Source organism: Amyelois transitella, chromosome 18 (genome assembly GCF_032362555.1).
Source record: "Amyelois transitella isolate CPQ chromosome 18, ilAmyTran1.1, whole genome shotgun sequence".
Lineage (NCBI taxonomy): Eukaryota > Metazoa > Arthropoda > Insecta > Lepidoptera > Pyralidae > Amyelois > Amyelois transitella.
In genome coordinates this window covers 7,830,607-7,855,882 of record NC_083521.1, presented here as the reverse complement: position 1 = coordinate 7,855,882, position 25,276 = coordinate 7,830,607, and the positions used below count along the sequence as shown (strand labels likewise).

General features: G+C 39.4%; 1 protein-coding gene across 1 annotated transcript in view; it reads right to left on the bottom strand.

The window, feature by feature from the left end:
• The window catches only part of LOC106143273 (papilin), a 96,132-nt gene that overhangs the window by 11,708 nt on the left and 59,148 nt on the right, over nt 1-25,276 (bottom strand). Inside the window, exons 3-43 of the mRNA XM_060949246.1 lie at nt 22,077-22,255; nt 21,414-21,566; nt 20,817-20,967; nt 20,401-20,524; nt 19,780-19,860; nt 18,596-18,780; nt 18,075-18,207; nt 17,358-17,580; nt 16,640-16,760; nt 16,161-16,340; nt 15,668-15,844; nt 15,157-15,342; nt 14,747-14,882; nt 13,855-14,006; nt 13,704-13,743; nt 13,578-13,625; nt 12,708-13,490; nt 12,391-12,552; nt 12,227-12,304; nt 11,911-12,048; nt 11,402-11,612; nt 11,096-11,163; nt 10,669-10,866; nt 10,168-10,341; nt 9,648-9,765; nt 8,972-9,258; nt 8,496-8,672; nt 7,863-8,039; nt 7,317-7,496; nt 6,571-6,741; nt 5,872-5,956; nt 5,218-5,372; nt 4,732-4,902; nt 4,192-4,315; nt 3,799-3,904; nt 3,355-3,556; nt 2,778-2,948; nt 2,231-2,357; nt 1,759-1,843; nt 888-1,077; nt 335-508 (exon numbers count right to left, since the gene is read on the bottom strand). Coding sequence (XP_060805229.1) covers nt 335-508; nt 888-1,077; nt 1,759-1,843; nt 2,231-2,357; nt 2,778-2,948; nt 3,355-3,556; nt 3,799-3,904; nt 4,192-4,315; nt 4,732-4,902; nt 5,218-5,372; nt 5,872-5,956; nt 6,571-6,741; nt 7,317-7,496; nt 7,863-8,039; nt 8,496-8,672; nt 8,972-9,258; nt 9,648-9,765; nt 10,168-10,341; nt 10,669-10,866; nt 11,096-11,163; nt 11,402-11,612; nt 11,911-12,048; nt 12,227-12,304; nt 12,391-12,552; nt 12,708-13,490; nt 13,578-13,625; nt 13,704-13,743; nt 13,855-14,006; nt 14,747-14,882; nt 15,157-15,342; nt 15,668-15,844; nt 16,161-16,340; nt 16,640-16,760; nt 17,358-17,580; nt 18,075-18,207; nt 18,596-18,780; nt 19,780-19,860; nt 20,401-20,524; nt 20,817-20,967; nt 21,414-21,566; nt 22,077-22,255 — 6,781 coding nt within the window. The remainder of the gene's footprint in view (nt 1-334; nt 509-887; nt 1,078-1,758; nt 1,844-2,230; nt 2,358-2,777; nt 2,949-3,354; nt 3,557-3,798; nt 3,905-4,191; nt 4,316-4,731; nt 4,903-5,217; nt 5,373-5,871; nt 5,957-6,570; nt 6,742-7,316; nt 7,497-7,862; nt 8,040-8,495; nt 8,673-8,971; nt 9,259-9,647; nt 9,766-10,167; nt 10,342-10,668; nt 10,867-11,095; nt 11,164-11,401; nt 11,613-11,910; nt 12,049-12,226; nt 12,305-12,390; nt 12,553-12,707; nt 13,491-13,577; nt 13,626-13,703; nt 13,744-13,854; nt 14,007-14,746; nt 14,883-15,156; nt 15,343-15,667; nt 15,845-16,160; nt 16,341-16,639; nt 16,761-17,357; nt 17,581-18,074; nt 18,208-18,595; nt 18,781-19,779; nt 19,861-20,400; nt 20,525-20,816; nt 20,968-21,413; nt 21,567-22,076; nt 22,256-25,276) is intronic.

Sequence of the window (25,276 nt, the reverse complement as noted above, 5' to 3'; positions counted from 1 at the left end):
CTTGTTCGGATGATCGGACAGAAATGTCCTTAGTTTGAAATTAATTGTCAAGCAAATGGCTCTAATTATTTATTAGATCGTAATAAGAAAGACTGAAAATTGTATTGTCTGGTGGATGTCAGCTGTTACCATGATCAAATATGGGTAAGATTCCTTGGCAAAGGTTGCAGAGTTCAGACGAAACTCGCATTCTGTGAAAACCTAACTAAAACTTTGGTCTTAAGGCGCACCCCGGGCTACATCCTAACCTCTTTAAAGGAGAGGTTAGGACGCAACCGGGATTAAGGGCAAGAGCTAAAAGAAGGAACATACATAAGTGAAAGTCACATCATACCAGGTCCAACAGGCGCGCAGACCCGCTGGCACTCGTCGACGGTGGAGAACCGGTTGGGTCCGCCGCCGCAGCCGCCGTACGCGAACTCCTCGCAGCGGCCAGAAGTCAGGTCAAAGTAGACCTTCGGGAACGAGGCCTTGCACGGACCCACGTCCAGGGGGTAGCGGCACACGTCTGGGTAAATACGAGAAAATGCAATGGGTAATAGATAGGGATGTTAAGGAGAAAGGTATATTTTTCTTCCGAGAATATAAGCGAGTGGTATAAAAAGGCTAGGCGAAAATAGGTCAACTTATATCGGAGATCAAACCAGGGACATTCATGAGCATGGATGGCCATATCTCATAGATCATGGAGGTATTTACTTTCGCAGGTAGGAAATACCAGCAAACGACTTTGTTCTACTAGATGCGTCTTTACGGCAAATCTTCAAGGATTTTTAAAAGATCCGTGTAGTGGCAGCCCCCGACTTCGCTCGCTAAGGAACCTTTACTAGACAGCATAGTAGAACACCATGATGAGAGGGCTGTACATAATAATATGACACACTCACCACTGCCAAGACCTTTGAAGGCCCCACAGTTCCTCTCGCATTCCTCTTCGGACTGGTAAGTGCCCTGGTAGCGGCAGCCCCCGACTTCGCTCGCCAAGCAACTCCTACTAGAGACGTCATAGTAGAAAGCGGTGATGTTGGCACCACATGGCTCCAGAGATGGCGGCACGCGGCAGTTCTCGTCTTCAGGCTGATACAAATTAAATCTGGTTAATGGTTCCACTTCTTCAACTAAAAAAACATCGGCGGTCGAACGGTTAAAGTGCCCGGCTAAAATACACAAGTAATGTGCGGGCATTGGTTCACATCCTACCTCGGCCAAGTCTCTTTTCTGAGTTATGTTACATTCCTTTGAACGCTAAGCGAACATCTTGACATAGTTCCTCTGCAAAAGTTGCGGATGTCGCTTCGTGTAAAAATAAAAACCTGACTCACCCAATACATAATCATGGTCGTATAGGCGCACCCTGAAGTCCTTACCGGACTAAAGCCATAGGGAAGAAGTGGTCTTCCACATATAACTCAGAATATTACACTTAATTGCCATCTAAGCTGTTCGCTTCAAAGCGTAAGATTCGCCAAAAACAGCATTAAAATAGGTTTTGCTGCTGCAAAATAGAAAGAAGATCTTTCTTTATCATAAGGATAAGCACCAAATTTCAGAGTCGGATGCTTTTCCAAGACCAATTGGCTTTTTTTGTTTGTTCTTACCTTTGTTCTTTAGCGTGAAGCTAGAACGGGATAAAATGACACAAATAATCTCAGTTTTTCATTAAACTCATATACAGTAGGGCTACCTACTGTATATGTGTGTGTCAATCATCTGAATAATTTTACTTTTCTGAGCAACTAATAAATAAATGTATAATACCTGTGGTTGTCGAGTAGCGACTGGAGCATGCGTGGTAGCACGCAGTCGTTGGCAGCGACCTTCGCAGTCCTCGCGAGTTTGGAACCTGGTCATAAGACATTGTAAGTAAGTATATTAAATTTGATGTTTACTGAAAGAAATAAGAATAGACTATGTAGGTAAGACTACCTCAAAGTCGTAGATCTGTGAAATAAAAATTGGCTTATAATGGAAATCGAACTATTAGTGGTAGCAGCTACTTGGAGAATCATTACTGCAATCTCAGTGCTCTAGGTCCACTACTAGACATAGGCTTCCCTCGCAGGGACATAGTCTTTTCTTCTTGATGAAAAGCGGCCGAATACAAAAAAAAAAGAAAGGTTTTCATTCGCACAATCTCCTGACGAACAGGCAATTATTCAGGGTAACGGAGATAAATGTATTGATTTCATACATCGACTGCATGGAAACTAAGAATCATAATTAAATTCACCTGTTGTCGTTGCCGTTACAGCCGCTGTATACGAACTGGTCGCAGGCGTCTCGTGTCTGGTCGTAGAACCACATCGGGTAGCTGTACACGCAGTTGCCAGGCTCTTGGGGTTGGGAGCATGGGTCTTCTGTAAGGGAAATACGATGGTGTTACTGGTAGAATTGAAGAAGATAACAGAAGGCCTGCAAGAGTTTTTGGGACACTCATAATCGAGACTGCAAAAAGTACCTATTTCAAAGATTTAACTGATCATTCAAGTATTTTAGTTTACATATTATAACTTTTCATCCATCTTTAGTGGAGAAATTTTTTGGATACGATGGAACCATGAACTATGTGTACTCAAGCCAAATTGCTTTGATTTACCTTCCCAAGGCGTATTACTATCTGAAAGGTAAACAACATTAAAAACATTGCAAAATCGTTTCACACCTTGCGAGTTATCACTTACAACGGATCCCGAGGTTCAGAAGGATAATAGCTGAGAATTTGATCACGATTAAACTGTATTGGGAAATAAGAAAAAATAAACAAAATGTTGACAGACCTGTCTGCGGCACACAGGTCTGCTCGCACTCGTCGAGGCTGGAGAACCGGTTAGGGCCGCCGTGGCAGCCGCCGAATGAGAATTCCAAGCAAGCGCCGGCTGCTCGCTCGAAGTAGAACTTGGGGATCTGTTCCCGACACGGACCGGCGTCTACTGGGTATGCGCATACGTCTGGAAAAATACGGAGATTCCTGAACACTCACATTATATTCTTGAAACTTGAAATTTGTTATTATTTTCTCTTTTCCTATTTGAAAAAGAGCATTTTTTCTATTCGGCACACTCACGAGAGTCTTAATCTCATACGCTTGGGAAGAGTTTGAAGAAAGACCCTGCGCAAGAGTTCTAGTACGCAACGCATGCGCTGTTCATGATACCTCTTAATACAGGTCAGGTCAGGTCCTTCTCTTCTTCTCCTCTTTGATCGGGGAAACTCCCATGTTCAACATGAACATCCAGCATAAAAATTATCGTACGCCACACGATCATCCGGCCAATTTGTACCATCTCTTTTAGTTATTTGTTGTTACTCTAGACAGTTGGCGACAGTTGGCACTCTAGGCTTCAGCAAACTCACCGATATTCCTGAACGGTCCACAGGTCCTCATGCACGCCTCTTCACTGGGGAAGACTCCTGTATTCCTACAGGACGACCCGGCGTTGGAGTTCTCGTACGCCACGCACGCGCGTTGCTCTGGGTCTAAGTACCACACAATACCAGGCTCTACGCATTTTTCAGCGGTTGGAGGCACTTGGCATTCTGGAGGTATTTCTTCAATCTAGGACAATTACAGAGTGTACAATTAAGTAACAACTATGAATACATAAGGAACATGCTGTTGGTAAACAGAGAGGAAAAAATTCTAGCATTTTGCAGAAGGAAAGGATAAGAGCTAAAAGTATTGGACATTGAATTGAAACAATGAAGAATTCCGTGCTGTAGTAAGGAAGTTGGGTTCAAAATCTTGATAAAAGTGATATACTACACACCGATGGTTTCTACCAAGAAGGTAGATCTTACCTGAGGTTGTACAACCGGCGCAAGAGTGGTTGTAGTGGTGGTAGTGTCGGTAGCTGCTGCAGGGCCTGTACGGCAACGTCTCTCGCAGTCCTCCAGAGAATCGAATCTGAAATGCATGAATTTCAATTAGGAAATACTCGTACAATAACACTGAATGATCAAGTTCATCATTCTGTATCTGGGAAAAAAGTCATTAAGTGTCATCAATGAGTCGTTTGGAAGTTACTAGTTGTATTTAACTGGGCCATCAACTCTTTCCTGGGGTTGATAATTAAAATTTAACTTATCCAGCCTGTTGGTTTATTGTGTCCACTGCTGGACCGTTATCATAGGCGGACCTTGGGTCCCCAAAAAAGAATTATGATGGTGTCTATACATCTTTATTTGCCATACCTGTTTCCATTGCCTTCGCAGCCGCCGTAAGTGAACTGGCTGCAAGAATCTGAACGCGGGTCGTAGAACCACTTCATCTCGGAGCTGTCGCATGGACCAGATAGCATTGGCAGCTGGCAGATGTCTGGAATTATAGAATTATTTTTAAATTTCTGTATCTAGCGGTGACAAAACTAAGATATTTTAATTCAGAGACAAACATTTCTACATAGCCTAACATATCCATGATTTTTTGCATAAAAGACGACTTTTCCTTACTTGTGCCGCAGAACGAGATTAAGTGACAAGCCCAAGCTCCATTTCAAGGAGAATGAAACCTCATAGGTTTCACTATAGGTATAATACTCCAAAACTTTCAATTCTCATAAATGATGATTAACAAACTGAAAATGTATCAGTATCCCATTGTGTTGTTGAAGTAGTACTGGCAGTTCCTGTTGCCGTTACAGACGCCATATTGGAAAGTAGTATACTGCCTTCAAGAAGAGTCTTAGTATCTACAGGATTAACGAAGATGATGATAAAGGTAGGAACTGGTACCTTGCGGGTTGTTGCAGTAGTACTGGCAGTACTCGGCGTTGGGGAAGTTGTTCCTGTTGCCGCCACAGCCGCCATATTGGAAGGTGGTGCACTGCCCTCGGGAGGAATCGTATCCCCATCGGGTCTCCAGCTTGTCACATGGACCTGGGTCCAACTCCATAAAGCAGAATTCTGAAAGAATACACTTTTATTTTTTGACATCTCACGGACGTGAATAATTTTTGTAAACACTTTTGTGTTTAGATCCTCAAATTTACAAAATACATGCAAATCAGATACACGTTGGACGACAATGTTCTCAAGCAATAACCACAAGGACAGAAAAAAAAAATTGTGGTTACTTTTGTTCTAACGTTCGGGAACAGAGAAATGATATGACATGATAATATGATGATAAGTCCAACTGTTGAACATTTTAATGCATTATAGGTTAATTTACTTAATCTAATAAAAATTTACTAAAACTCATAAAACTCGTAAGCACACCTTGTCCAGTGGGGTTGTAGGCTGGTTGCTGCGTCGGCTGCACGGTGGTGGTGGTGGTGGTGGTCTGCGGTTCCGAGCAGCGAGCCTCGCACTGCTGCAGAGTCTGGAAGTTGTTCTCGTTGCCGCCGCAGCCGCCGAAGTAGAACTGGAGACATCTGAAGGCAATATGGAACGATTCTGTCATTAAGCCAAACATCTGAACGTGGCCTATCAGTCTTTTCAAGACTGTTGGCTCTGTCTACCACGCAAGGGATATAGACGTGATTGTATGTATGTAAATTGAACAAAATTAATTTGAATAAGATCGTTGTTGAAATTTTGAGCAGGGTTTGGATGCGAATAATAAGAGATCGGGTTTAATCGAAATTTATAATTTGAAGAGACGAAACAATATGAACTTGGGCTGAAGTGAAATAGTCAACAACTGGAAAAAAGTGCACTCTATGTTTTATTGCTTGTTCATTTGGAAATTTAATGGTGAATCTTATAATGTTTTTTATCCCAGTCTTAAAGTCGAGGTGTGGGACAGCATTTCAACAGATTAGTCTTGAAATTTTATTCTTTTAGGTACACTAATGGCCAGTGCAAAAAAAAATTACTTGGTAAAGTAACATGATAAAAATGTTTATAAATATTTCAAAGAAGAATCCATACCTCTTCTGTGCTGTGTCATAATACCAGTTCTGTCTGTATTCCGCGCAGTCCCCGATCTCTGCTGGCAACTCGCACACGTCCTTGACTGAAAACATGATACAAAGCATTGATGCTAGGTATAACCGGAAAAGAAAACACATTCAAAAGTAGAAAAAGTACAAAAACTTAGCCTTGAATTTGGAATTAGTTAAAATCAAATATTTTCTTTAATTAGTGCTGTTATATACCTACATACATCAAAATTCCAAAAACCAAAGGAATACAGAAGAGAAGGGATGCAAAAAGTCATACACCATAGAACATATTGATTAGTCATGCACAAATCTACCAATCCTTTAATCCACATTATCTAAATGTTACTTACCTCAAAAGTAAGTCTACAGGATTACTTTTAAATTGTCTGTGCAAATTCTGGTTTGTTTGTGGTCATAAACCAAAGGAATGCAATAGGAGAAACCCCGGAAGGATGGTGATGAATTCACAAAAACAAATTTTGGATAACGCATGTTTTCATTTAATCTCGTACGTTGATGTTTTCTACCTAATTGAGTTCTGTCTTACCATAAGAATCACGATGGCATTGGAGTTCGTCTTAGATCGACATCGTTCCATTCCATACCTATTATCGCTTTCTTTGATGACATCATTCCTATCGTCTCACGTTAACGGGAACTATTACTTCTTTATAAAGGTTCTTACCATAAGCCGGAGGGCAGGTTTCCGAGCAGTGGGACTCATAAGCGAATCTATTGTCATTTCCTCCACATCCAGAATAGTAGAAGGGCACGCATCGATTAGCGGTCTCATTGAACGACCACGCCGGGATCTTCTCGGAGCAATTCCCGACTTCTTGAGTCTCGTGGCATACCGCTGTTAGTAACCCATAAGTTAGTTGGTTCATTGATTGCTTTTGAAGCAGTCAATGAATGAAAGGAATATTAAGAAGATATTAACACAGGAAAGATTGAAACCATAACCAGTCATGCATTTAAAACAAAACAATCATTCATATAAGTTGGTATTTCACTAAATATTAATAACTGATGAATAAATATTCATATTACTTCGCCACAATGTAAAAAGAAGGAATTATTTTATATACTACGTTGTATTCTGTTATAAATAAAAAAGTAAAAGATACCATAACCAATCATGCATCCAACACAAATCAATATAGTTATTCGATCAATAATACTAAAGCAGGTCCCATTACCATTTCCCAATACTAGTATTATAACAATACTTAGTAGTTAACACGTACAGTTAGCATAGACATCATATCTCTTTTGAGCCGAGTTAAGTACCACTTCTCTAGTATTTCGGGTACAACATCAGATTTCTGAAATGCTATCTGTACGTGCTCTACACTTGTAAAGTTCTACCGTCGGCTTCAAGAATACATCAAATTAATTTAACTCTCGTTAGTCTCATATTCCTACACTTACTCTTAGGCCTGCCTGGCGGGTCGCATCTTTCCTTGCAGGCGGCCTCGGTGCTGAACCGGTTGGAGTTCCCCTCGCAGCCGCCCCACGTGAACTGTTCGCAGCGCTTGCTGTCAGGGTTGAAGCCCCAGCGCGGGAAGTTGCCGGCGCAGGAGCCAGGGGCAAGAGGAAGGTTGCATTGATCTGGTTGTGGCAAAATATTTGGGTTAAAGTATTGATTTACCAACAAATCCTAGGAATTTAGGTCTGAAATAATTTTATATGTAGGTTGATATGAAATGTGATTACTATTTCGTTTGAAAGATTATGAGCGGGGCTAGCATGGCCCGCGCGACACCGTTTTTATCGCGCGTTAAAATATCGCTGTCCCGTTTCACGTCATAATAAAAATCGAAACAGCGATATACTATGTGTCCGAGTACCATTCTAGCCCAGCAGTATAATTTAAAATTTCATTTCAAATAGTCGAAACCTTAAACCACGTAATTCCGTCCAGAATGACCTGCGTATCTAGGTCTTCTGAGGATAGGACTGCAAAGAAATACTGACCAGCACTTCTCTCAGGCTCGCACTGTTTCCTGCAGAGGTCGTCGCTGTCGAAGTTATTGGCGTTGCCGAGACAGCCGCCGAAGATGAACTGCCCACAACGCTCCAGTTTGGGATCGTAGTACCAGCGCAGATGGTAGCCGAGGCATGCGCCCTTCACTTGTGGCAGCTTGCACGCATCTGTTCATATTCATAAGAAATTTTATAAAGCCGAAAGTACTTCTCTACTCGGTACGAACTCATGAAATGACAGCCTTGCAAGCGTAAGATGAAGCGACCATGAAGTGTTAATGATGTTGAAAGTGATGTGGCATCTCTCTTTTTTTTTTCTTTTTGGTCTTCCTGGTTATTTGTGTTTGGTCGCCTGAGCTTTGCTTATCAAATCTACATCATTGTACTTTAACTTTGCTGCGTTCTCACTACGTAAATCTATCTGATCCGCCTAGAATGATTTAGGAAGGTTAGGGTAGCGACGGCGGTCTGACTTCCGTAAGGGGAGAAACATGAAGAGATTCCACCATGGTTCCCCTTTCTTCTTAAGTAGTAGTTACTTACATAGCCAAGACCCCACAGGAAAATTTTGCCAAAATTTGTTGCATATGCAATAACTAAGCAGGACATTCAAAATAGACTGACCTTTAGGGGCAGGTTGTACACACACGTCCTCGCACTCCTCCTTGCTGGCGAACCTGTTGCCGTTGCCCTCACAGCCGCCGTACCAGAATCTAGAGCAGCCACCGTACTCCATGTCGTAGAACCAGTACACTGAGTAGTTGCGGCAGGATCCACGGTCTGAAGCCAGGCTGCACGCGGCTGGTGAAAGAATTTTAAGGTGTTTAATACTGCTGAAGCTAAATTAAGCTAAGGTACCTAAATTAAAATAAACGTTTAGAATGAAGCTTGTTAAGTGAGCATTCCCATATCAGGCACAGAAAATAATAAAATGTCAGAAGACAAAAGAATTAAGAGATCCATAAAATTTGCCGAGAACGCAAATCTAAAAACAAAAAAAAGATCTCATATAATCTAAATCAAAAACTCGTTAAGTAAAGATTTGTAATGTTACCATGCAAGTTTTTATTTAAAGTTAAAATAATGAAAAACTAACATACCTTGTTTGTTCTCAGGCACATCGGTGCATCCTTTGAACCTGGTGCCAGAAGCCTCAGTCTGTCCATCGGGACAACAACCATATTTGCTGGTAGAACAATCACAGCCTTGGTTCTCAGGACCAGTGGCCGGGGTCTTATCGTCTCCACAGCAGCCGAATTCTGATTCTCTGCAATGGCATCCTTGCTTGTTGGGTCCTTGAGCCACTCGTTCGCCGTCGTCGCAACAGCCGAATTGGTATGTGTGGCAGCCGCAACCTTCGAACTCGGGGCCTGATGCTGGTGTGTGGCTATGTAATAATTAGTATTCAGTTTTAGTAAGTGGTGTTAATGATCCATCGAGAAGAAAGGTCTTTTAACTGTCAACATTGTGTATTTTTATTCGAATGTTCGGAAGCTCTCGCCGTTTATTAATCGTATGAACTAGTGATGATGATTCAAAATTACAATTCTATCAAAATTATAATTCTACAATCTTAAAATCAAATTTTTCACCTTAGATTTTGAAGTTTATCATTATTATTTATTGTGCCGTGCTAGAAAATGTTGAAGAATAGTCATTTGGATTTAACAAATTAAAAAGTCAAGCCTAATGATTCAGGTTGCTTAGTTATACCCTTAGAGAGACGCTGTTGGGACAAACGCCTGGAGGATCATGTTGATCAAAGAAATCACTTACTTGTCTGGACAGCAGCCGTGTTCTGTGTACTGGCAGCCACATCCTTCATTCGAGGGACCTTTGGCGATGGTCGAGTTGTCTGGGCAACAACCGTACTGAGAGTGCTGGCAATGGCAACCTGATAGAAAATGTTATGATTTAGTCACTGCACAGAATTACTTCTCTTTTCAAATAGCCAATGATGATTGTGTAGATATAATTGTGTTTACTTTATCAACAGTTTACATTAACTTTATCAGTAGTTACTTACGTTATGTAGCTAAAGTAAGTATTCCTTATTTAAACTGTTTTTTTCTTAATCTTGCAATTCTTGGGGGCGGCAGTAGAAGTACCACCTGCATGTATTTTGCTGACTGAATTTCGTAAAAAAGATGTTTAAACTGAATCTGAACAGCCCTATTAGGATGCTATCTAGATATATTCACCTTGTATGCGTATCTATCAACTTCCCTTTATTTATATCAGTATCTATCAAATTGTTTATTCTATAAACATTCTCTAGAAACTTCACCGGGTTTACCTTCAAGATTAGGTCCCTGAGCAGGCATGCGGTTATCGGGACAGCATCCATGAGGGTACAATAAGCAGCATCCTTCGTGGTCGTATCCGTGAGCCGCGGTCTCGTTGTCGGGGCAACAGCCGAATGTGCTGGAGCTACAGGCAGGTAGGCATCCTTCGAGAGCTGGTCCAATGGCTGGAAGATTGCGGGTGTTTTAACAAAACTTGAAGAATGAATCGTAGGTTGAAGTATAAAGGCTCTCCACTAGATTATCGTTCTCTAACTCCGTGTGACGTAACGGTGACTGCGACTGAACTAAGACATGAAAGAAATGAAGGTAGCAATTTGCTAGGCGTTAAAATAGTGGCACTATCACTAGGGCGAACTCAGTTAGGATATTCAAAGTTTGTCTAGGATATGCTTTGGCCATTTTCTCTACACCATTCAAGACAAAGTCGAACAGGACACGACATCTTCATACAAAAACTATACTCAGCTAAGAAGTAACTTGTAGATGTTTACCTGCAGTAACATTGTCAGGACAGCATCCAAACTCTGAAGTGTTGCAGGAGCACCCCTTCTTGTCAGGCCCAGTCGCCAGGGTGACGTTGTCAGCACAACACCCATATTTAGCTTTCTTGCAGATCTTTGCCCTCTTTTCAGCTTCCTTCTTTCGTTCTTTCTCTTTCTTCTTCTCCTCTTGTGCTTTCTGTTTAGCTTCTAAATATGGAAAATAATCATGTTAAAATATAACATATGTTAATATATATATTATTGAAGTGTTGTTTTTAATTTGTATTTTTATCGTACTTGTAAATAATAATAATTGTATGGAATACACGCTTGTCATCCTTTCCATCAGCAGAACTTTATATTTATACTTTTGTTTCTTGTGTTTATCATTCTCGATGTTTTTGTGTACATAAATTTGTAAATTAAAAATACTGACCTGTTTCTGGACAACCAGCCTTCTTGGGACCCGTTGCACCTGTTTCTCCATCTTTACAACAGCCATACCTACAATTTCAACTTATTAATTAAGATTCTTAACTTCTTCTTAACTTCAGAATCTATATTATTAACTTTAATTTTATAGTAACTCTCGACGTGACAATGTGACTGATGGTCAGATGGAACCAAACATCACCACTGGGTAAAGTTGACACTCAATTTTCTGCACAAAGTACCATTCATTTTGGATCAAGATTGTTATTAAAGAGAAATCCATGCAAATTATGTTCAGAAATGTACAAACTTAGAAGTCTTGCAAGCTGGCGGCATTGGTGGACAGCCTTCCTGGTCGTTTCCTTCCGCTGCAGTCTTGTTGTCTGATAGACAGCAGCCATACAGAGTCTCATTACAAGGAGGCACCGGACAGCCCTTGTTGTTCTCCCCTTGGGCTGGTGACACGCCATCAGGACAGCAACCAAATTTGGACTCCTTGCATGTCTCAGGGTTTGGACAACCTGATATATGAGAAGGAATGGATAGATTAACGACACAGTGAAAGGAGAAATTGGTATTCTTTTTAAGATCCATAAAACGAAGCTTGAAAGATAGTTTAATGTTCCTCACAGTCATAAAATCAAATTGATAACATGTGATTGAAATAACTACTAAAGAACAGCGTGTAGGTTAAATGCTATGATGATGTCGGAAAACAAAAAAGAAGTAGATAGTTCTTCTATTTTTATCCATGTGTTATGAAAATTCATAAAAGTATAAAGGGAATGTCATTGGAATATTCCAGAAGAATAAACAGACCTTCATCGAAGGGACCGGCAGCAGGCGTCCTGTTATCTGGACAACAACCGAACTCAGTGCGTTTGCATTTGGACTTCTTGGACCTCCTCTTGCACACACGAGGAGTCACTCCTAGTGTCGTACTCCAGTCCCAAGGTGCTGAAACATTAGGAGTATAGATAAGGTATCACTCGTAATTTGCAACAGTTGAAAAAAGTGAATCTACGAATATTTCAGAAAATTATTATGTTAAATATTGTTTAAATTGTATACAATCTGAAACGTTTTCGTATGCGTAATCGAAAGCAAGCAATAATTGCAAGTAAATTATAATTACATGATTCTTCAGATTCTGTTGTGGATTCCTCCGAGCTCAATTCTGTAGTTGATGAACCTTCCAATGTACTTTCGGTGTCTGTAGAAATAAATAATGAGCTTCATTAGTTGGACATAAGTGGAAAGATCAAAAATTATTTTAAGTTTCATAAAAAATATCCTTACCTTCGGTGACAGTACTCTCGGTGAAGTCGGTAGATCCGCTGGTATCAGTAGATTCGGTCGCGCCGGATTCCGTAGTTTCAGTCAGGTCAGTTGATTCGGATCCAGTTTCTGTCGTGCTAATCTCTGTAGATTCTGTGCCTTCGCCTTCACTAGAACCTAAAGATTATAGAATAACTAAATTAATTTCATTAATATTTTTAATAACTCCTACCTGACTGTTTTTATTGACTATAGATTTCTTGGAAAAATAGAAATGTATATTTTTTTCAAGAATTTTTTTATTACTGCAAACATTTCAACAACTGGATCATACGAACCTTCAGAAGATCCAGAAGTTGTGCTTTCTTCAGTCATACCAGACTCTGTAGTTATATCAGATCCAGATACCGTAGATTCTTCTGTTCCACTTTCAGTAGTCAGATCTGTAGCACCAGACTCTGTCGATGAATCGCTAGAGGTTTCCTCTGTAGATCCTGATTCTTCTGTCGAACCAGATTCCGTTGTAACATCACTTGTATCACTAGATGTTGTTTCTTCTGTAGATTCAGGAGTAGATGAGTCTGAGACGCTTGACTCTGATGTTACTTCCGTTGATGCGTCAGATGTACTAGATTCAAGTGTTTCAGAGCTTGATTCGGTTGTTCCATCAGTAGTACTGAATTCACTTGTTTCATCAGTTGTACTTAATTCACTTGTCACTTCTATTGAACTTAAATCACTTGATGATTCAGTTGCATCAGTGGACACACTTTCATCTGTGATACTAGACTCACTAGAAACATCTGTAGCACCAGATTCACTCGTTTCTCCTGTAGAACTTGATTCAGTAACATCAGTTGCATCAGATTCTGAAGTTCCCTCTGATATAGTTGCGTCAGTCGCTCCAGACTCACTCGTTGGACCAGACTCAGTAGAACTTTCCGATTCGGTCGGACCTGATTCACTGGTAGAGTCTGATTCACTGGTAGGACCAGATTCGGAAGTCTCTTCAGTAGCTCCCGACATAGTACTCTCTGTAGATCCAAGACTTTCTGAAGATAAATCTGAAGAAGTTTCTGATGTTATATCCGTTATATCAATCTCTCCAGACCCAGTGACATCTGAAAAAAGTATGACAAGTAAGTTTCTTTCCATATTATTATTACTTCTAATATAAGTATTGTTTGTTGAAACTTAAGTGTACCTACCTCCTGAACCAGTGTCCGATTCCATGAATGAAGAAAAGCCTGAACCTTCTGTAATTAAAACGAGAAGTTATAACACCATCAACGAATTATTTCTTGCAGCAGTATAATGTAAAAATAATGTCTTACCGAAAGTAGAAGGAGAGTCACTGAACATCATATCATCGATCTGAAATGTCAGAAAACACACCAAGTTAAAATTAATCTTCAGTCATACACAAGTCTACCAAAAACAAAAGTACTTATTAATAATATTTTTTTTTGTAGGGCAATGTAATACCGTTGATAGCGACGCTTCCTCAGCCCCAAGTTCCTCATAATTTTCATCTTCTTCGCTTTCTTCCTCAGCACCCTCTTCCACACAATCTTCATCCTCGTCTTCATAATCGTCCATGATTGGCGTAGATTTTGAGTCCACAGGTAATACTTCATCTGTAATTCAAAATCGAATAGTTATTTGAACTTCATTAGTATTTAACCCTTCATTGCATGATTTTTCCTATTTCTTTTAAAATAAATCAGGTTGATGTAATTAATGCTCTAGATTAAAGGAAAAATATTTAAAAAAATCCTAGTATAAATAAGAATTTGAATTATTTAAAAAACAGTGATAAAAATTTACATCATTATACATTGTTACATATATAACTCATTACTAAATAAGTCAAAAGATATTGTTTACTTAATCTCCTTTATTCTAAATGATAATTTAAAAAACAATTATTATTTTTATTCAACCACAAATTAACTTCACATTGATTACACGAAATTGTGGAATAGCCTTTACATTTGGGAAATTTACACCGAAGTGACCTTTCTTTTTTTTTATTGTAATTCTTCTTCTAGTAGACTGGTACTAGGGTTTTGTTGTACGCAATAGTCATTTATAAAGTTGCCAGCAACAACAAATTTAAAGTTTACAGTTTTTGAGTACCTTTTTTTCTTCACTAAATGTTATGATTGAAATTTCCATCACCATGCAAAGAAGGGTTAAATCTTAAAATATTAGTTAACCCAACTTTAATCTTACTTAAACGCTTAAACACATTAAGACATGGCACTTTATTAGATTTGTAATTACCCACATACACTTAAGTTTTACACAATGTCAATGGAATCGCTTGTGTTGCAACATCTATTTGTTTATAAAGACAAATTTAATAAATTGTCACCTTCATTGCAAGGTCCGGTGTTGCAAGCCTTTGTGGAGTCCGGAATAGTGTCGAAGTCACAAGTGTTCACTTCCTTGTTCTCCTTCAGGCACATCACCCGCCGGTGCTGCTCACCACCACCGCATTCTTTATCGCACTATAGAAATACGAAAAAAATGGATTTAAACATGTGGACGCCGAAGTGAAAGTGACGAAAAAGTGAAGACAAATTTTAAATTTACGAGAGTTCCTTTCTATTCTCTTCTGTTTATGGATAGATGATAGAACAAACCATAGACTTAAGTCTTTAAGTACTAGGCTAGAGAAGGAGAGAAGGCTTAAAGATCTCGTTAAATCTTTGTTAACAATCACAGATTTCTTCTTAACGACAAATGGGTTGGAGATGTGACTTAACTAAAGCAGATACTAACCGCAATCCAAGGTCCAGTGAACCACTTTGCTGGGCACTTCTCCTTCGGGATCTCGCAAGGTTTAGTATCGTTGTACTTGGGCAGGTGTTCACATTCGCTGTCATTGACCTTCACGACAGAGTCCTTCTCGAAGAGGCCGCAGAAAACTTTGCGAGTCTGCACGCCTTTACCGCAGTCCGTTGAGCACTAAATTCGGAAAACACATAATATTATAGGCAGAACCAAGAGTCTCGCAAAGACTGTAAAGCCAAGTTCAGCTGTGATGAAATTGGGATTCAAATAGTGACAGGTTGCTAGCCCGTCACCTGGAACCAACTTGACAGATTTTGTCTAATATACTATGACTACGTTTTTTCTTCCTGGAAATTTCTAAGGGAAAATTGAGTCATGATTAACAGGGGGATCCTTACTTATGCCCATCTAGCGACACATCACAGATTTCAGAAATATATGTTCTACAAACTTGTTTGACCTTACTACCATTATAATGAGAAGACGATAAACTTCTTACATTGCTCCATTGCGTGGCGTACCACTGGACCTCGCAGTCGGGCAGTTCCGCCTCATCACAGTCTTCCTGCAGCACTGGCTCGGGATGGTACGCGCAGAAAGAATCGTTCACCACTTCTTTGTACTTAGTCGCGCATACTGATGACCTCGTCCGCACTTTTGAGAGGCAGCTGTCGCACTGAAAAATGAAATGGATTGTGTTCACTAGATTTGATTCATGGTATTTTTATATAATAATGGAATCATTTGGTTTTAGTTGGTGTAGGTAACCTATCAGATTATTATAAAAGAGGATCAAAATCACGTCAAGCAACGATTGACGAATCAACTTGTTAATAATAAAAGGCAATGGGAATAAGTCTTTAAGCCTGGCTTAAAGTCTGTCTTGTTTACTTTTACTGTTCTCGTCTCCCAGCACCTGCCTTCAGTCTGCTTTATATGCTTTCCTTTTTCACAGAACATGTACTTACAAAATAATATTTAGAAAAACTCACCCCAGACCACTCCGTAAGTACCCAATCGACTCCATCACAGGGATGCAGCATGCAGCTCTGCTCTGAGGAGGGTTTCTCATCAAGACACTGTTCGTCTCCCAACACCTGGACCCTGCCGTTAGTCTTCTGATGGCACACCACTTGTCTGCTCTGCTTGCCTTCTCCACATAGCTTGTCGCACTGGAATATAATAACAATTTTCAAAGAACAGTTCTGTTCACAGATATTTATAGAGAGGTCCTACTGATTGGACGAAAAGAAAAACTATATCTAGATGTTACTTTGTTTTCACAACACAATTCAAAATATGGCCCATAGGAACTACCCGTTCACCATAAACAACGAAAGCTTTGAAGAGAAATTAATATTGTCCTGGCGTAAATTAATAATGAGACGTGACTCCAAATAATCCAAGGTTGAATCCAACAAAAAGAATATAATTTTCCATGAAATATCCATCTACAATATGATACACTCACTGGTTTCCAAGGTCCAGTGAACCAGGTGGGGCAGTTGGAGTCTCCATTGCATTCCTGGAACAACTCAGGCTTGGGTCCCAGCAGGTCGAAGCATTCCTTATCAGCTACTATTGACGGAAACCTGAAAGTTACTCTAAAACATGGCTTCTTGTTTATTTTATCACTTAAAACAATATTAGCAATAGCAACAATGATTCATGCAATGATGGTAGATTTGATGAGAAAATGACTTAGGTGAATTAGAAGCTTAAAGGTATACAGAAATGGTTTATAACCCATTAACGCATCTGATGATCAATACAAATATGATTTCTGTTAAATGAAAAAATTAAGCCATTTCAAACTTTTTGGTAATAAATCACTTCTGTAACACAACAGCAAAGCATTCACAGAGATCTGAACCTCTGGTATAAAAGTATTTGCGATCGTACGTATTTGGGGTTAATTCTCTTAAGAGGTTGGTTCTCTGCGATGTTCTCTTAATAGACATGGAGCAAAGAAATCTGACTGCTTAGATGAAGTGCACATTTGGAATACTGCAAGTATTACGGAAAAGAATATACGAGTAGAACATTTCTTTTGATACTGAAATGAAGGAAAATAATTTTGAAACCCACGTCTTTTTGTGTGTGTGTTTTGGCCCATTACAGAATGTATAGAAAATCCATTAACAGAAATCAGATTTCCATCCCCACTACTACAGATCTAGTGAACTTACCCATTCGTTATAATCTTCTGGCAGTGCACCTGTCTTGACCTCGAGCCTCCCTGACCGCAGGGCTTCGAGCACGGGCTCCAAGGACCTTCCACCCACTGTGCAGGGCACGCGTCCGTGTTGCACGTCTGATTCGAAGGCGGCCTTATAGACTCCTCACAGAGGGCGTCGTCGACCACTTCTAGCTCCTCTCGGGAGCGACATGTCACGTTTCTGGTTTGGAAACCTGGGTGACGTAGCATTTTAAAGTTAGAATGTGGTCAAAGGGATTGGAGCTTATATTACAGTTGGTATACCTAAATAAATTAAAAAATGACCAATATTGCCTCTTGCGCCTGACTGACAGATTTTGCCCATTTAGATTCCACTCTATTGAATATGGTCTTATTATTGTTCCGATATCTATGTATCTTTGGTTAGCACCATACATATCAAGTGGCTCGCACTTAGAGAGCGTAGGAGAGCACTAAAAGACTGAAATTCTTAAGGAAAAGGAAAAATATTTTATACGGCCCAAGCTGCGGGCAATTATTTTATGAGGTCATATTAAAATATCTGCATTCAAATGCTAGTACTTGTAAAAGAAGAACATTCATGAGAATCATTTCGTAGTTTTCTATGTTTCCGTTTCTATTTTCTCCTTTTCCGAACGAGGTCGGTACATCGTGAAATTAGTCTGCGTATCTAATGATATTCTTGAAGACCTAAGGATTACCGTACCTCCTCCACAGGTGGCGCTGCAAGGCGTGAAGTCGTCATGCACCCAGTTGTATTGCTGGTCGGGCTTCGGCGCCAGGGCAGTCGGGATGCTGTACTCGTATTCGATTCCTACGTTCTGGTCTTGGAGCAAGAGCTGCGATGGTAAAACAGATTAATAGTAAATTTTTGAACGATATTCGAAACCAGTCCGATGATTGGATACTGTCAAATGTTGATGTGGTTTAGGCAATAAGAAACGAATTGAATCTTTTAAGAAATTCTTTGAGATTATCTTTCCCGTAAAAGTATTCTTTGGTATTATGTTTCCCGTAAAAGTAAGTGAAGTCATGAGGGGATGTTCTTTTTGAAGACACATTTTGTGGGTGTGTTTAAAATGTCAAACTTGCCACTAAAACAGGTGGCTCATTGATCGGTCCCTATATCTAAGTATGTCCGGGGCAGGCAAACCATGTTAGTTCCTCTTGTAATACCAGGGAGCCCGGGCGACACTTACCCTTCAAAGACATTCATATTTAACTCACCACTAAAACAAGAGGTTCGTCGATCGGCCCTTGGCATCTCAGCCTGTCCGGGGCAGGCAAACCCTGTTGGTTCCTCTCGTAGTACCAGGTTGCTCCGGCAATGGACATACTCCTCGGGAAGTCGATGTGGTAGTCACCGTTCAGGTAGAATGTACCGTTCTTTGACGACAGCTTCGATCTGAGAGCTGGAATTCAAAATGCTAAGATGATTATACCTGCTTATGTTTTATTTATAGAGAAGGAAAATAAATTTTTGATTGATTTTCATTTGTTAAGTAAATCATCATAAATCTATAGTAGACTTGGAAAGCATGATGATATAAATATATATTGGAAGTGCGTACAAAATTCAAGTTAATATAAATATACAATAAATATATATGGGACAAATTACACAGATTGAGTTAGCCTCGAAGTGAATCTGAGACTTGTGTTAAGAGATACAACTCAACGATACTAAATTTAAATAAATACTTATATAGATAAACATCCAAGACCCAGGCCAATTAAAAAAAGTTCTTTTCTCATCATGCCCTGGCCGGGATTCGAACCCGGGACCTTCGGTGTCACAGACAAGCGTACTACCGCTGCGCCACAGAGGGCGTGTTAGGCTTAGTTGGTTAGGTTCCTCTGTTTTCAGAGTTAGATAGGGAACGCTTTATGTAACTACTAGAGGCCGCCCGCGACTTCGTCCGCATGGAAACCCTATCAATCCCGCGGGAACTCTGGGATAAAAAGTAGCCTATGTGTTATTCTGGGTCTTCAGCTACCTACATACTAAATTTCATGGTAATCGGTTCAGTAGTTTTTGCGTGAAAGAGTAACAAACATCCATACATCCATACAAACTTTCGCCTTTATAATAGTAGTAGGATGTGATATATCCACGCCTGTATCGTGATCAAGAATGGACCAGAATAAACATGAGAATGGTCTGTCATTATGCAGGAAACTTTGATAATCCTCTGGCGCTAATCTGCCAAGAATGTTAGTACGACGCTTTTCCTGTAGTTAGCTGAATATCAGTGAGATTTAGTCAGTTATGACTATGACTCACTGATTATGGACTTTTTCAATGAAATGGTGGTTCTATTCCTGATCCTACGTGGTAATTGACCACAGAAAACTGACTTCGTGGTTTCTTTCCCGAAACGACGTTTGGTCACAGACATCTAAGAACTCACCGAGGTAGTTGCTGGAGTCTCCAGCTTCCGTGATGTAGATACTTGTTGCCCCTTTCGGTATGATCATCATGTCGTTATACCCTGTCAAAACAAGTAAATTATTAGGTACATTCATCTAAATGGACTGTTTTTTTTTGTCGAAAGTTTAACATAACTATCAATATCAATTCCGGAGTAGACAGAGCTAACAGTCATAAAAAACTGATAGACCACGTTCAGCTGTTTGGCTTAATGATAGAATTGAGATTTAAATAAGTAGTGACAGGTTGCTAGCCCATCGCCTAAAAGTGAAATCCCAAGTATATAAGCCTAAGTCGCGTTTTACGACATCCATGGGAAAGAGATGGAGTGATCCTATTCTTTTTTCTGTTGGTGCCCGGAATCACACGGCACAATTTTTAAAAACATCATTATTTGTAAGACCCATGTTTTTTCGACATCTTCATAAATAATATTATCGGGTAAAATGAGTCTCATTTCTACCATCTTTCAAAATGATATGTTGATATGGACGTCCATTAACTACGATATGCCTATTTATCTACTCCATAGTATTAAGTATAAAAAGTAGCTCTTTTTATACCCGTCTTCTTTGTACCTCTTTTTATGGGAGATTCTCACCTTGTCTCAGGTCCTGAGAGTCGAGCACGCCTCGTATCGTGTGACAGTTCTCTCCGTTGCCGCGGCAGTTCAGACATTTGTCCTCTTTCGCCGTCGAACCCAACATTCTGTCGCAGCCAACCGGCTATAACAAAAGAATTAACGAATAAAAATCCAAAATTATTCACTGTTCCAAAACGAGCTCGTTACTTTGCCAAATATTTTCACAGCACGTTTTTTTTATATTGTTAGCTTTTTTGTCGAACTTTGAACTTTCAAGTCAACACCAGGACATGAAAACATACTTAACTATAAGCAAACTTCCTTTACAGGTAATTGTAGGGGAACATATGACATGTATAGCATTAGTAATGAATAATTTCTCTGCCATTGACTGTACATACTGAAAAGTGAAAATACAAATGTCAATTCTGTACCTGGCACTTGCCGTCCACGCACACATCGAAAGATTCCTCGTTGCAAAGAGTGCCGTCCACCACCTTCTCCCGGTGGCGGTAGTAGAAGCGTTCGCCTTGCGGCATGCAGTTCAGCTCGCAGGGGTTCGGGCCTCGGGTGTAGGGGACCCATCTGTGGGGGTAGTGAATGATATTAGTAAGTCAAAATAAAATCACTTTTGCGACAAAAATATTTTAGTGAATGAAAGAAGTCAAATCAAGACAGACTCTGAAGAATGACGAGTTTTATTGCGGTATCAATTTATTGTTAAGATCTCTTAATAAACTTCCTATAAATATTTATAATTAAATTTTTAAGGAAAATATTTAATTTAATTATGCGAAATTGATTTAGAACAGATTCTGCTATTCCCACCATAAATTTTGTTCGATTTTATGATTCGAATTTCTCATTTAAATCCATTATTTTATAAAATTTGTCAGTGGCCAGTACAAAAAACTGTAACATACATTTAAAAAAATATGCACCTTGTCATATGTCAAATGCAGGCAAGTCACTGTTCTGATTTAAAAAAATTCTTAGTGGCCAGCATTTGTTTCTGAGAATTTCCTACTTACTTGTACTTTATTCCTCTGAAAGCCGGAGAGGAGACGTTGTCGAACTGTGAGCACTGCTCAGCTCGGAAGTCCACGGTACCCTCGGGGCAGTCCTGTGTCTGACAGGAGAAATACTTTGTGTCTCCTCCTGTACACCGGGGCAGCCCATCTGGCCTATCAAGAACAACAATCTTATTTACCTATGTCGATAATTAAAATTTTAAGCGGTTTTTGATAAAAGTTGTATTGTAAATAGTTTTTCTTTATTTTGCATGCTCTTAGTTGCTCAGCTTTTCAGCTTTAGGTCTGTTTCTGGCTCTGTCCCGTCTAACTTAAGTGAGGCCAGGACCAGTCCGCCTATGACCAGGATCTAGTGATAGGAAATGCAGGTAAGTACCTACGTGAGACGATTGCATGATCTTGGAGAGTTTCGTTAACCCACTAACTTATTCTTCTTTCTGGTGTTAATACCAGTCACATCATCACCACTCTGGAGAAAACCCCGGGGTGTACCTATTGATCATGATCCCGGATTGGGTAAGTCAATTTTTTTTAACGAAGCGGCTCCCATCAAACCTCCGTAACCTTTGTAAAGACCGGTTCTAATCTGTGCCACAATAAAAATGGTTCTTTTTATGATTTGTTAGCTATTAGCTAAGACATAGAATTACCCAATTTACTTACCCAATTTCGAGGCATATCCTCTTCTGGCTGGCGACTCCGCCCCCACAGGTCCTGGAGCAGGGGCTTACTTCGCCCCATTCGCCCCAGCCGCCTCCCCCCTCGCCCCCCGGGATGATATACGAAGCTGATAAATAGAGCCCGGCGCCTTGTCGTCTGTGTCTACTTCTGTGACCATTTACCTGGAAAGAAGTCATAAGTCTCATAAGAATCAGGAAACTTAAAATCAAGAAAGAGTTCATAAAAAAATACTTTTCTTTTAATGATAAAGTGGTCAATGAACGATTGAAAAGACAACTATTTTCTTATTTCAATGATAGTCTGAAGAAAGAACAAGGAAGGTCACATTTTTAAAATAGCTTCTTTTGTTTACCTAGGCTTGCATACTTTATGTGTATTTAGGTACTTCATTTAGGTATTTGTTAATTACTATTATTACTATTATATATAATATTTTTTTATGCTAACCAGTTAACTGATGCTCCTTCTCTCTCGTTATCTTAATTTCTGAAGACTATTACGTGAGTAAGATGATACGATTAATAAAATAATCTTTATTTTGCAGTCGGGTAAAAATGGTCAAACTAAATTCCCTTTGATACGATGACTGCTCGAAATCTCAATCATTTCTTATTGCGCAAGAAATCTCAAGTTTTGACACGACTTTCCTTACCGATTCAATACGGGAACATAGGTAACCGTCAGTTAATGTTATTACTATAAACATCTTGTATGCGCTTGCGCATTCTGAGAGTCCGAGAGTGTTGCAACTGCAGTCGGTGTTAGTGATGGGAAAGTTTTAGGAACTATTTACTCAAGAGAAATGGGCACTAAGGCAATGTTTTTCTTAACACTAGGTATGCATCATTAAAGTTACTTGTGAAATATTGCGTAGTCGAAGAGACAGTAACGTGTCTAGTAAAAAAAATATAACACCTTAGGAATACATATAAGTGGTCCCCAGGCTTACGTCAAGATTTAAGAGATAACTATGTATCACATATAGGAAAATAAATAAAAATTGTGAAGTGGGTATGTAACTTGGGGTACAAATGTGACTGGGACTAACGTCACGAGGAAAAATAAATTAATATGTAACGCCTTCTGTCTTTTCCTGCAATTAGCATTTGAAATTTTTCATACATTTGAAATGTATTTTTTAATCAATTTTGCCTTTTGATTTCAATGCTTTGCAGTTCCCGTCACCAATGGACAAAAAGAATAGGACCGTTTCGTCTCTTCCCATGGATGTCGTAAAGAGCGACTATGGGATAGGCTTATAAACTTGATATCCTTCTTTTAGGCCTAGCAACCTGTCCCTGTCTCTATTTGAATCTCAATTCTATCATCAAGCCAAACAGCTGAACGTGGCCTATCAATATTTTCAAGACTGTTGGCTCTGTCTAGGGATATAGACGTCATTGTATATATCTATATGTTGCCTTGTGATTTGATTATATATTGTTTTCTTTAATATATACGTTCACATGAGTCAGAGCGACAGAAAAAATATATCATTGTTTAAGCCTTCATGAACATTAAACCATTATTTTTTTGGTAAAAATAGCACATGACTTCAGTTATAGACTAGTCATAGCATAGTTCCCAAAATAGTGGACTAACTAGATGAGTGTGTTGTGGAGTGACATGGTGTTAACGCACCCATCAATTGTGCCACATTGATTAGATTTATTGCTATTCACATGCTTTTCTATTAGATGTATAATAAGTAGGGTTGACACTTAATCCATTCTATACTAATTTATGAAAAGGAAGGATTTGTATGTTCTTTTTTACTTATGTAATAAACTCAAAACCGACCAACTTTATTGATATTTGGCACAAAGAAAGCGTAAATCTTCATTAACAAATTTCGTAACAATTAATTTCGTTATTATTTGAATGAAGTAAGTCTTTAAAAAAACAAATAGTTAACATAAAATAAAAAAAAACTATCCAATGACTGATTTATGACATGAAAAGAGACAGCTTGTCTTAAATAGTAGGAAGTTCTCTCATTAAGCTTCTAGGAGAAAGCTACAGTTTATATTATCCATACATACATATAGTCACGTCTATATCCCTTGCTGTGTAGACAGAGCCAACAATCTTAATAAGACTGAAACGCCACCTTCAGCTGTATGGCTATATAATGGGATTGAAATTGAAATAGTGACAAGTTGATAGCCCATGGCCTACAAGCGCAATCCCAATATTTATAAGCATATTTCCTTTAGTTGCCTTTTACGACATCCACGAGCAAGAGATGGAGTGGTCCTACTCTATTACAGTGTTGAACCACATGGCACTATTTTGTTTTGTATACATTATTTCTTTTTTATATTTAAGAACCCGTCTTTCTCGGTGAAGGAAGCGTCCTCAGTTCTTTTTCCATAAGTATTTATTTTCTGAACTCACTTGTCCAACCCTACAGAATTAATTCGTCGTTCAGTAATGACCAGTCTACTCCACAGTCTCACGCTGTGTCATACCGGCGCGGGCGCCTCTCCGATAGACATCTATGAAGCAATCTTAACCATAGGGTTGAAATGGAATGTCATCTCATCAAAGAAGCATTGACTTATTGCTCGCTATTCAATATACAATCATTCATTCATATAGTCACGTCTATATCCCTTGCGGGGTAGACAGAGCCAACAGTCTTGAAGAGACTGATAGGCCACGTTCAGCTGTTTGGCTTAATGATAAAATTGAGATTCAAATAGTGACAGGTTGCTAGACCATCGCCTAAAAAAAGAATCCCAAGTTTGTAAGGCGCCTTAGTCGCCTTTTACGACATCCATGAGAAAGGGATGGAGTGGTCCTATTTTTTTTTTATATTTGTGCCGGGAACCACACGGTCAATAAAAAGATTTCTGCAATCTGATCTATAGCAATATTTACGAACTTTGATACTTGATGCCTTATCTTCTCTGCCTCTTCGATGACGATAGAGAATGAAAGAACAAAAGGAAGACATATTCTTAATAATGTCCGTGAATAACCCATTTATAGTGATGACAGGATTAGATTTAAGGCATTTAACACTGCATGAGTAACCACACATTTAAAAAAATAAAGATCAATGTTCAGCACATGTATGTAAGTACTCAAACACTTCATACTAAGTACGTTTATGCCTGCCAACGCTCACATTTGGTTTTTTTTATTTATGAGTATGATCGTGAAATAAATTGTTCGGG